General features: G+C 44.3%; 1 protein-coding gene across 4 annotated transcripts in view; it reads right to left on the bottom strand.

The window, feature by feature from the left end:
- Positions 1-12,876, bottom strand: part of TNC (tenascin C) — a 193,942-nt gene that overhangs the window by 45,206 nt on the left and 135,860 nt on the right. For all 4 annotated transcript variants that reach the window (XM_075324090.1, XM_075324091.1, XM_075324092.1 and 1 more), the window contains one exon: positions 1,171-1,303. In XM_075324090.1, coding sequence (XP_075180205.1) covers positions 1,171-1,303 — 133 coding nt within the window. The remainder of the gene's footprint in view (positions 1-1,170; positions 1,304-12,876) is intronic.

Here is a 12,876-nt window from a genome sequence, read left to right as displayed (position 1 = left end):
GCGTGACTAAAGGTTAAAGATCGCCACAGGGCAGATCAAAGTGCGCTTGTGCAGGACCACAATGCCGGCCTGTGTCGATGACGTAGGATGTGTCATCCACATGGGCCTGCAAAGGAGGATGGCCATTGCAGCAGTAAGGAGGCACCGGACCAGAAAGCAGCGACACCCATCAGACCGGACCACTCCCTAGGTGAGTATTATAAAAGTGTTTTTTACATTCTACAAAGCTTTCTGGGCTCTTATATACAGCATATTAGAATACTACATATAAGAGCTCACTCGTGGGGGCCAAATCTGGTAACGGATTCCCTTTAAGTTTCTCCCTGCCCAGCCTGTCTTGATTGACATACAATAGGATAAAGAGTTGCACACAAGTCACAATGTATATGGGAATGGTGAAAAGCAAAACTGCTATGGGAATGCTAGACTAAAAAATACAATGAACTATCTGAAAAAATGACAAAACATGAAAAATGGAATATGCATAACTGCTATGAATAATAGGAATATAAGAGATGTTTAGCCATTGTGTTGATCAATGCAAAAGAGCCCCAAAACCAACGCCAAGGTAATCTCTATTTTTTGGGTCTAGTCTATTTTTTGGTCATTGGCCATTGGTGTTCCAGACATACATTCTTTAGTTTGTCTTGATTGACAGGTCTCTCCCTTTGCAGAAATATGGAAAGCTCTATCAAGAATGCCAACCTTGGCATGACGTAGCCAGAGAAAGCATTTAGTGGGCTAGTGGACACTTATTCCTTTGCCCCATTTGCATTTTAAGCTTTCTACTAGTTCCCTTTGCCGGCTTGAATTCTAGCTATGTTTTCTCTAAAACACAACATTTTTCTGTAATGAGGGAGTCTCTTGATTTTATCCTATCCATGGTTCACCCAGCGTGACTCATTTGACAGGTTCTCATTAACACTTGTAGTCTTAATTAATTTCTTATAATTAAAGCTGACTTTGGGTCATTACAGTTATTCAGTTTTACTTTCTGCCGCCTATTATAGCATTAGGCTTCATGCACCATACTTTAATAATAAGATATGTAATAGATACCACTTTTTATACTTAATAGACCCAAAAAAACAACCTTATACATGAACTATTACTTTGCAAAACATTGAAAAAACAATGAAAAAAATGAAAATTAAACATTGATATCCTTACTTGTTGTGAATATGGTTTGGATGAATTTGCTCTTGATGTTTCCATTTATTGCCTGGAGTCTTACTGTATACTGAGCAGAGGGACTGAGGTCCAGCAATCTGTAAGAGGTGGCATCTGGTCCCAAAGCTACTTCCTGTGAAAATAAGGAGAAAAAACACAATAAATATCCTATAAATGTGTAAATTTTATCTTTTTATACATTTACATTTAGTGTTTTATTGGCAGGACTAGTTGTCTTGGGCATCCTAGTCCTCCTGCTCTTTGTATACTCATCCCACAGATGATTAGCAGCTTTTTGTCAATATACAGTGTACACAAAGAGCTACCAATCAGTGATGTGAGCGGGGCTATGTAGTTCAACATTCCAAGTATTGCTAGATCTACAGCAAAGAAAATAGGGAGTTTATCACAACTGCTGCACCTAATAAACTAAGTAATAACCATAGGAATCAGGATCTATCTCCCTAGATCATGCTGGTATCAGATTAAGTAGTAGAAAAAGTGGAGCATAGCTAGTGAAAAGATTAGTGCACATTTCTGACACATTTCTGACAGTTACTTGGTCCCCATTGGCTTCTGGTCTCATCTTGACACATAGGACATGGCAGGAAATGTCCAGTCAGCCAATCACTGACAGGCATTTTTCAGAATAAGGAAGTAGAGACTGGCTGGGGACAGGTAGACGTTGGCAACTTTTTTCTTTTTTTTTTTATCCATTGAACAATCCCTAAAAAGGGTTGTCCATTTTCACCTTTTTAGCTCACAAGCTCAGTAATAAGTAAAATAACAATCTAAGAATGTCTTAACTTTTCCGTGGTCAGCACGGCCTCTCTGCTTCTGCTGTAGTCTCTGTAGATTGATTGCATCAGTAAGTTGGGTGTGTCATGGATGACAGACAGTCATGTGGTTTCTGGCCATAGAAGGTCACTGCGCAGAATGCTCCCTGACTTTTCATTGTTCCTGCTGTCAGTATTCATTGGTATAGGTAGCTTTCCTGCTGGATTCATCTCTCCCCCTTTTGGACCCAGCAGGAGCTCACCTTCCACCTAGCTGCTGATCATCAGTGTTATCTTGGTGCTTAAATACCCCTTCCTTCCTTGGACTGGTGCTGGTGATATTTTCAGTTCATTCAAGCCTTGGTTGCAAACAGGTGGCTTGTGCTCCTCTGTGGTATCGTTGCTGAAACATTTGCTGAACTTCTGCCTGAGTCATCTGTGGATAAGTAGTTCATGCATTTTCCCCCCGTGTGTCCTCCTTGTGTTGTCTATAGTGTATAGTGGGGTTTGACGAAGACCTCATCTCACCCGTTCCCTATTTATGGTCCAGCACTAAGGATACCTAGGGTCAGGTATCCGGCTTGGCGAATAGGTGCGGAACCTATCTAGGGTCATGAGGGACCCCAGGGACCAGCAGTAGGTATGGTCAGGGGTCACCATCTTTCCTTTCCCTAGACAAAGTTTCCCTTCCCTTCCCTTGGCATGTGCTTGGTACTTACCCATACCTAGGGTCAGGTATCCGGCTCGGCGCATAGGTGTGGAACTTATCTAGGGTGGTGAGGGACCCCAGAGACCAGCAGTAGGTTTTGTCAGGGGTGACCATCTTCCCTTTCCCTAAACACAAGGTTTCCCTTCCATTCCCTTTTGCGGTGTACTTGGTACCTACCTATACCAGCGTGACAATAACAATCTGAGAATTTCATAACTTTCCCGTGGTAAGCACTGTCTCTCGGCTGTGGCTGTTGTCTCTGTTGATTGGCTGCAGTGGTGAGTCAGGTATACAGTGCTGCAGCCAATCACTGAGTGAAGCACAAATCGCTGAGCTTAATAGTTGGCTGCAGCACTGTGGCAGGACATCCCAGTTGCAGCCGGTCAACAGAAACTGGGGCAACAATGGAAAATCTGCTCTGGTCCCATAGGAGGGTGAGTAAAGCTCTGTTATTTTATGGATTACTGAGGCCCTGGGAAAAAATATAGCTAAAAGTGGACAATCTCTTAAACGGAACATACCTATCTTTTTGAACCAAGGGTATGAAAACCACCCAGGTCCCCATGACTCCCCACTGTGAGCCAATGCCAACCAAAGGCCAAATACAATGGGTAACGTCATTGTAGATCAAGCCTTATAAAGTTGTATATATTCTGATACTACAATAATGGAACAAATATGTTAAAGACACCGAATACTGTACTAATACAATATGCGCAAGAAAGTTGGAAACATAATGTTAAAATACTAATGTAATCAATGCAAATTTCAGTCGGATATTGTGAAATGTTAATTCGTGTAATTCTCCATTTATGTGGTGAGTCTCGAAAATAATTATTTTCCTTGGAAGGATGTCAAAAGTAATTTCTAAACTTATTAAACTCATAAGATTAGGGCAACATGTTATTACATGTGTTTACCATATGCAATAGCCTATTCCGAAGATACAACGAAAAATATCAACTTTCATACAGTTAGTAAAAAGAGACGTGAAATATCTCGTAAAAAATGTAGAGACTCCACCAGTGGCCTGTATGGAAGTCATTAGTAATATATAAATATGTCCAAATTTTTTTTATATTTTGTCTTTTCATCCAATATTGAATAGATGTGGATGGCGTCTGCTCTTCTAAGTAGTTAATTGTTATGGCACTCTCTATTGATTACATCCTGGGATTTATTCGAGGGTTTAGTGGAAAATGACAATCTCAGAATCAACGGTCAAGTATTATGACTTTTATGAATTAAACAAACGTAGAAATTCAATATCCTTCTCATCTTGGAGTGCGTAGGTCATCAAGTGGGTCACAATATTAAAGGGAACCTGTCACCAGGTTTATCCCTTATAAGCTGCAGATACCACCAGTGAGCTCTTATATAATGCATTCCAGAATACTGTACATAAGAGCACAGACCACTCTGTAGAACGTAAAAAACACTTTTATAATACTCAGCTATGGGGCGGTACAGTCCAATAGGGTGTGGCAGCTCTCCATTCCGGCGCCTCCTCTCTGCGGCGATCTCCGTCTTCGATCTTCTGAGGCCCATGTGCATGACGCGTCCTACGTCATCCACACTGGTCAGTATTGAGGTCCTGCGCAGGTGTACTTTGATTTTGATGCTCAGGGCAGATCACAATATTGTAGTGCGCATGCGCGGGCAGACTTTAAACTTTGCTCGCGCCTTCGCATTACAGTACTTTGATCAGCAGGGCAAATCAAAATGCGCCTGCACAGGAATGCAATGCCAGTATACAGTCTATGTGGATGACGTAGGACACGTCATCCACACTGGGCTGGGTAGAAGGAGGATGACTATGACCAGGGCTGTATTTTGCCTTCGTGCTGCCCTAGGCACTTTAAGTGGTCGCGCCCCTTAGTGACAACGTAAAACTGAGTTTTCGCACACGACATCTGTTTAAGGCAGATCTACTCTGTAAAACACTTTAAAAAGTATCAATGAGAAATGAAGGGCACTACCACCCCCCCCCCCCCCAATGGGGATCACCACAGGCACATCAAAACATAGCAGGAGTATAAAATATTCCCACCACACCGTCCCCACTTATATACTGTGACTGTCACACTGCCCCTAATAAACTACACACTACCCTCCCTTATAAATTATACCCACCACACCTTCCTCAATTATGAAATATGATCTGCACATTGTCCTCACATCATGCTGCCCCCTCCTCACAATGTCCCATGCATGCTGCCCCCTCCTGACAGTGTCCTATGCATGCTGCCCCCTCCTCACAATGTCCCATGCATGCTGCCCCCTCCTCACAATGTCCCATGCATGCTGCCCCCTCCTCACAATGTCCCATGCATGCTGCCCCCTCCTCACAATGTCCCATGCATGCTGCCCCCTCCTCACAGTGTCCCATGCATACTGCCCCCTCCTCACAGTGTCCCATGCATGCTGCCCCCTCCTCACAATGTCCCATGCATGCTGCCCCCTCCTCACAATGTCCCATGCATGCTGCTCCCTCCTCACAATGTCCCATGCATGCTGCCCCCTCCTCACAATGTCCCATGCATGCTGCCCCCTCCTGACAGTGTCCCATGCATGCTGCCCCTCCTCACAATGTCCCATGCATGCTGCCCCCTCCTCACAATGTCCCGTGCATGCTGCCCCCTCCTCACAGTGTCCCGTGCATGCTGCCACCTCCTCACAATGTCCCGTGCATGCTGCCCCCTCCTCACAATGTCCCGTGCATGCTGCCCCCTCCTCACAATGTCCCGTGCATGCTGCCCCCTCCTCACAGTGTCCCGTGCATGCTGCCACCTCCTCACAATGTCCCGTGCATGCTGCCCCCTCCTCACAATGTCCCGTGCATGCTGCCACCTCCTCACAGTGTCCCGTGCATGCTGCCCCCTCCTCACAATGTCCCGTGCATGCTGCCCCCTCCTCACAGTGTCCCGTGCATGCTGCCCCCTCCTCACAGTGTCCCGTGCATGCTGCCACCTCCTCACAATTAGAGATGAGCGAACCGGTCCCGGTTCGGCTCGAGGCCGGTTCGCCGAACGGGGGTCCCGTTCGAGTTCGGTTCGTCGAACGTTCGACGAACCGAACTCGAACGTATAGGCTATAATGGGAGGCAATCACAAACACATAAAAATGCATTATAAATGTACACAAACAGTTAATAAACATTGCCATAACACTTACCGGTCCTCGCGATCCCTTCTGCACTCTGTCTCCTGCCGCTATTCCATCCGATGATCGCTGAATCCTCCCGGTGACCTGCACTGCCAGCAGAGAAGCAGGACCTATCGTGACGTCAAAATAGCCATGTGACCAGTCACGTGGCTATTATCTCATTGGCTACAGACTGGTCACATGACTATGACACGTCATGTAGGACCTGCGAGTGCATCTCTCCGGTACACGGTGCACATATGTGTATCGCCGTGTACCGGCGACATGCTCTAGCACACGGTCGACTCCCCGTTCCGTTAGGGACCGGCTGTGTCAGCCGGTCATTAACGGAGATCACCGTTGCCATAGCAACGCAGTTAGCGGTGACGTCACCGCTAACCGCAGCTCCGGGAGCACCGTTGCTATGGTAACGCGTCTGTCAGCGTTACCGCTGTTACCGCTAGCAGCCAGCAGTGATCACTCACGGAGTGAAGGCTGCACGCTGCTTCCCGATTGTAGTGAGCATTGTAGTTAGGATGGAGGTTCCCCAGCCCCAAGTGATGCCCCTCACTACAATCGTCACTACTACTACACTAGAAAGAAAGCAGACAGAAGAGCAGGATCGTGGAGGGCTGACAGGGGGTAATAAAGATGGAGTCTCTAATGTGTCTGTGTATTTATTTCTATTAAAGTATTTTTTCTCTGTGTGGTGTCTTTTTTTAACCCTTTATTGGAGATTCTTAATGGCCGGGTCAAACGTGCCTGACATTAAGAATCTCTGGCTTAATACTGGCTGGTAAAACAAAGCCAGTATTAACTCATGATTACCCAACAAGCCACCCGGCTCCAGGGCTGTTGGAAGAGTTGGATACAGCGCCAGATGATGGCGCTTCTATGAGAGCGCCATTTTCTGGGACGGCTGCGGACTGAAATCCGCAGCAGAGGCGCCCACAAACCTCGGGCTAACCTGTGCTGCGGATTCCAATCCCCAGCTGCCTAGTTGTACCCGGCTGGACACAAAAATAGGGCGAAGCCCACGTCATTTGTTTTTTAATTATTTCATGAAATAAGTGAAATAATTAAAAAAAACGGGCTTCCCTATATTTTTGGTTCCCAGCCGGGTACAAATAGGCAACTGGGGGTTGGAGGCAGCCCGTGGCTGCCAGCTGTACCTGGCTAGCATACAAAAATATGGCGAAGCCCACGTCATTTTTTTGGTGGGCAAAAAACTTCTGCATACAGTCCTGGATGGAGTATGCTGAGCCTTGTAGTTCTGCAGCTGCTGTCTGCTCTTCTCCATACAGACAGACAGCAGCTGCAGAACTACAAGGCTCAGCATACTCCATCCAGGACTGTATGCAGAAGTTTTTTGCCCCCTGAAAAAATTATGTGGCTTCGCCATATTTTTGTATGCTAGCCAGGTACAGCAGGCAGGTACGGCTGCCCCCAACCCCCAGTTGCCTATTTGTACCCGGCTGGGAACCAAAAATAAAGGGAAGCCCTTTTTTTATTATTTCATGAATTTCATGAAATAATTAGAAAACAAATGACGTAGGCTTTGCCCCATTTTTGTGTCCAGCCAGGTACAACTAGGCAGCTGGGATTGGAATCCGCACCACCGGTTGGCCTGAGCTTTCTGGGCCCCACTGCTGCGAATTGCAGTCTGCAGCCACCTCAGAAAATGGCATTTTCATAGAAGCGCCATCTTCTGGCGCTGTATCCAACTCTTCCAGCACCTGCCTGCTATACCTGGCTAGCATACAAAAATATGGCGAAGCTCACGTCCTTTTTTTGTAGCTTTTTGGCAAAAAAAAAAAAAATGCTTCCCTGGATTTTCCATTGCCAGTGAAGGTAACACCAAGCAGTGGGGGTTAGCAGCCAGTAGCTGCTTGGATTACCCTTAGCTAGCAATACAAAAAATGCAGTGGGAGCTAACATATATTTTTTTTAATTATTTATTTAAATAACTAAAAATAAAATGGGCTTCCCTGTATTTTGATTGCTGGACATCACAGTGCTGTAAAAATAAATCTTTAAAAAAATGACGTAGCGCTCCGCGGTATTTTTGATTCTCAGCGCAGATAAAGCAGACAGCTATGGGTTGCCACCCCCATCTGCCTGCCGTTACCTTGGTTGGCAATCAAAATACAGGGAAGCCCATTAATTTTTTCTATTTAAAAAATAGTTAAAAAAAAAAAATTACGTTGGGTCCCCCCATTTTTGATAGCCAGCTAGGGTAAAGCAGACGGCTGTAGCCTGAAAACCACAGCTGGCAGCTTTACCGTGGTTGGGGATCCAATGTGGAGGTCCCCTCAGGCTCTTTTTTATAATTATTTTATAAATATTAATAATTACACAATAAAAGTAGGGGACCCCCCAAATTGGATCACCAGCCAAGGTAAAGCGGACAGCTGTGGTCTGGTATTCTCAGGGTGGGAAGGTCCATAGTTATTGGGCCTTCACAGCCTAAAAATAGCAGGCCGCAGGCACCCCAGACGTGGCGCATCCACTAGATGCGCCAATCCTGGCGCTTCACCCCAGCTCATTCCGTGCCCTGGTGCAGTGGCAAACGGGGTAATAAATCGGGTTGATACTAGCTGTAAAGTCACCTGAGATCAAGCCCAGCAGTTTGTGATGTCATGGCGTCTATTAGATACCCAACATCATAAACTGTCAGTACTAACAAAAACAAAAAATCGACAAAAGAAATTTATTTGAAAAAACGGTCCCCAAAACATTTCCTCTTTCACCAATTTATTGTAAGAAAAAAAATAAAGGGGTCCCACGACGACTCTGGACCGTCTAGAATATGGGGGGGAGACACTCAGGGAACGTATCCCCCATTTTCTAGGAGTGCGGACCCTTCATGTGAGGAGTGTGGGTGCAATGAATCTGCACTCACTCTCCCCGGGTCCACAGCAGCAGAGTCCATGTCGTAATGGTTGCTACCAAAGCTGCAATGCCCTGCTCATGAGGTAAGGGCATGCCTAATCAGGAGAACTACTGTAGAGGAAGCTCTGCTCACTGGTATATAGGTGCTCAGAGGTAATAATAGATAAAATTAGTGAGTAACCTCGGCACTCTATATCTCCCAGACTAAGTCAGTAAGTCACAACGGATAGTAATGCAAAATCACTCTTTATTGGTCCGTATTAAGAAAATTTTTTTTTCATAAGCATATATGTTTTTGTCCAAAACAAGTTACAAATGACGTTTCGGCCTGAGCCTTCGTCAGATTGGACTTATCTGCATGTAATCATGAAAAATGACAATAATCAGTATCACATAAGAGTGAGAGAACAATAACATAAACTCGAACAATGTAGAGGTACAATTGGGATGCAGCAAAAAAATTGCAACACAGCAAGAAATGAAACACATGATACAAATGTCATAATACAGTACAAGGACAATATAGTAATGACAAATATGGGGTCAGAGTAGACTTAGACAGCTCTGGTACGAAAGAGATGTCAATCATAAAGTAACATGTGCAGTAGGTGTAGAGCTACACTATGCATGGCAGAGCTAATGGGTAGACCGACCATAGAAAAAGTAGAGAAAAAGTGGAGAAAAAGTGGAGAATAAGTGGAACATAAGAGGAGAAAAAGTGGAGAAAAAGTGGAGAAAAAAGTGGAGAAAAAGTGGAGAAAAAGTGGAGAAAAAGTGGAGAAAAAGTGGAGAAAAAGTGGAGATTAAGAGGAGAAAAAGTGGAGAAAAAAGTGGAGAAAAAGTGGAGAAAAAGTGGAGCATAAGTGGAGAAAAAGTGGAGAAAAAGTGGAGCATAAGAGGAGAAAAAGTGGAGAAAAAAGTGGAGAAAAAGTGGAGAAAAAGTGGAGCATAAGAGGAGAAAAAGTGGAGAAAAAGTGGAGAAAAAGTGGAGCATAAGAGGAGAAAAAGTGGAGAAAAAGTGGAGAAAAAGTGGAGCATAAGAGGAGAAAACGTGGAGAAAAAGTGGAGAAAAAGTGGAGAAAAAGTGGAGCATAAGAGGAGAAAAAGTGGAGAAAAAGTGGAGAAAAAGTGGAGAAAAAGTGGAGAAAAAGTGGAGCATAAGAGGAGAAAAAGTGGAGATTAAGAGGAGAAAAAGTGGAGAAAAAGTGGAGAAAAAGTGGAGAAAAAGTGGAGAAAAAGTGGAGCATAAGAGGAGAAAAAGTGGAGAAAAAAGTGGAGAAAAAGTGGAGAAAAAGTGGAGAAAAAGTGGAGATTAAGAGGAGAAAAAGTGGAGCATAAGAGGAGAAAAAGTGGAGAAAAAAGTGGAGAAAAAGTGGAGAAAGTGGAGAAAAAAATGGAGAAAAAGTGGAGAAAAAGTGGAGAAAAAGTGGAGAATAAGAGGAGAAAAAGTGGAGAAAAAGTGGAGAAAAAGTGGAGAATAAGAGGAGAAAAAGTGGAGAATAAGTGGAGAAAAAAATGGAGAAAAAGTGGAGAAAAAGTGGAGAAAAAGTGGGAGCATAAGAGGAGAAAAAAGTGGAGAAAAGTGGAGAAAAAAGTGGAGAAAAAGTGGAGCATAAGAGGAGAAAAAGTGGAGAAAAAAGTGGAGAAAAGTGGAGAAAAAGTGGAGCATAAGAGGAGAAAAAGTGGAGAAAAAGTGGAGAAAAGTGGAGCATAAGAGGAGAAAAAGTGGAGAAAAAGTGGAGAAAAAGTGGAGAAAAAGTGGAGAAAAAGAAGTGGAGCATAAGAGGAGAAAAAGTGGAGAAAAAGTGGAGAAAAAGTGGAGAAAAAGTGGAGCATAAGAGGAGAAAAAGTGGAGAAAAAGTGGAGAAAAAGTGGAGAAAAAGTGGAGATTAAGAGGAGAAAAAGTGGAGCATAAGAGGAGAAAAAGTGGAGAAAAAGTGGAGAAAAAGTGGAGAAAGTGGAGAAAAAAATGGAGAAAAAGTGGAGAAAAAGTGGAGAAAAAGTGGAGAATAAGAGGAGAAAAAGTGGAGAAAAAGTGGAGAAAAAGTGGAGAATAAGAGGAGAAAAAGTGGAGAATAAGTGGAGAAAAAAATGAGAAAAAGTGGAGAAAAAGTGGAGAAAAAGTGGAGCATAAGAGGAGAAAAAGTGGAGAAAAAGTGGAGAAAAAGTGGAGAAAAAGTGGAGCATAAGAGGAGAAAAAGTGGAGAAAAAAGTGGAGAAAAAGTGGAGAAAAGTGGAGCATAAGAGGAGAAAAAGTGGAGAAAAAGTGGAGAAAAAGTGGAGCATAAGAGGAGAAAAAGTGGAGAAAAAGTGGAGAAAAAGTGGAGCATAAGAGGAGAAAAAGTGGAGAAAAAGTGGAGAAAAAAGTGGAGAAAAAGTGGAGAAAAAGTGGAGAAAAAGTGGAGAAAAAGTGGAGATTAAGAGGAGAAAAAGTGGAGAAAAAGTGGAGAAAAAGTGGAGCATAAGAGGAGAAAAAGTGGAGAAAAAAGTGGAGAAAACGTGGAGAAAACGTGGAGAAAAAGTGGAGAAAAAGTGGAGAAAAAGTGGAGCATAAGAGGAGAAAAAGTGGAGAAAAAAGTGGAGAAAACGTGGAGAAAAACTGGAGAAAAAGTGGAGAAAAAGTGGAGCATAAGAGGAGAAAAAGTGGAGATTAAGAGGAGAAAAAGTGGAGAAAAAGTGGAGAAAAAGTGGAGAAAAAGTGGAGCATAAGAGGAGAAAAAGTGGAGAAAAAAGTGGAGAAAAAGTGGAGAAAAAGTGGAGAAAAAGTGGAGATTAAGAGGAGAAAAAGTGGAGCATAAGAGGAGAAAAAGTGGAGAAAAAAGTGGAGAAAAAGTGGAGAAAGTGGAGAAAAAAATGGAGAAAAAGTGGAGAAAAAGTGGAGAAAAAGTGGAGAATAAGAGGAGAAAAAGTGGAGAAAAAGTGGAGAAAAAGTGGAGAATAAGAGGAGAAAAAGTGGAGAAAAAGTGGAGAATAAGAGGAGAAAAAGTGGAGAATAAGTGGAGAAAAAAATGGAGAAAAAGTGGAGAAAAAGTGGAGAGAAAGTGGAGAAAAAAATGGAGAAAAAGTGGAACACCCTTTGGTACCTTTCATGTGGCACTAAGGGGTGCTTAGCTTTGTATTTAGCCAAAAAAATGAAAAAAAAATGACATAGGGTTCCCCCTAGTTTTGTAGCCAGCTAGGGTAAAGCAGACGGCTGCAGCCTGCAGACCACAGCTGGCAACCTCACCTTGGCTGGTAATCCAAAACTGAGGGCACCCCACGCTGTTATTTTAAATTAAATAAATAATTAAAAAAAAACACGTAGGGGTCCCCCAAAATTGGATCACCAGCCAAGGTAAAGCAGACAGCTGGGGCCTGATATTCTCAGACTAGGGAGGTCCATGGTTATTGGAATCTCCCCAGCCTAAAAATAGCAGGCCGCAGCCGCCCCAGAAGTGGCGCATCCATTAGATGCGCCAATCCTGGTGCTTCGCCCCAGCTCATCCCGCGCCCTGGTGCGGTGGCAAACGGGGTAATATTTGGGGTTAATACCAGATGTGTAATGTCACCTGGCATCAAGCCCTGGGGTTGGTGAGGTCAGGCGTCTATCAGATACCCGACATCACCAACCCAGTCAGTAATAAAAAAAAAATACACGACAAACACATTTTTATTTGAAAAAACACTCCCCAAAACATTCCCTCTTTAACCAATTTATTAGATTGAAAAACAAATCCAGGTCTGGTGTAATCCAAGGGGTTGCCATGACGATGCACACTGTCCCAGTCAATGAAGAGCAGGATGTTCCCCATTGGCTGGGAGAGCAATGCAGTGACCTGAGCTAACATCAATGGGTCAGCCCAGGTCACTGCAGGGGGGTGACAAGTGCTGCTGTCAGTGAGGTACATTACCTGCGCTGATCTCCAGCACACTGACAGCCCCTGTCACTGAGGTCAATGACCGGCGCCTTCACATCAAGTATCGCGAGAGGTCCGTGACGTCACCGCCAGTGTCAGTCTCGGGTCGGAAGCGATAGGTGATGTGACAAGCGGCGGCCATGGAGGACAGTGACAGCGCTGAGGTCGGGATGGCGGGACTTCATCACCGCAGGTAAGCCGAGCGAGCGAGCGAGCGGGCGGGCGGGCGGGGGGGGGCGGGCGGGGTGGATGTGTGTGTGTGTGTGTGTTTGTGTATGTGTATGTATGT

This window comes from Anomaloglossus baeobatrachus, chromosome 9, assembly GCF_048569485.1.
Source record: "Anomaloglossus baeobatrachus isolate aAnoBae1 chromosome 9, aAnoBae1.hap1, whole genome shotgun sequence".
In the NCBI taxonomy this organism is placed as follows: Eukaryota; Metazoa; Chordata; class Amphibia; order Anura; family Aromobatidae; genus Anomaloglossus; species Anomaloglossus baeobatrachus.
The sequence above is the reverse complement of the archived record's forward strand: the minus strand, read 5'-3'. Positions and strand labels throughout refer to the sequence as shown.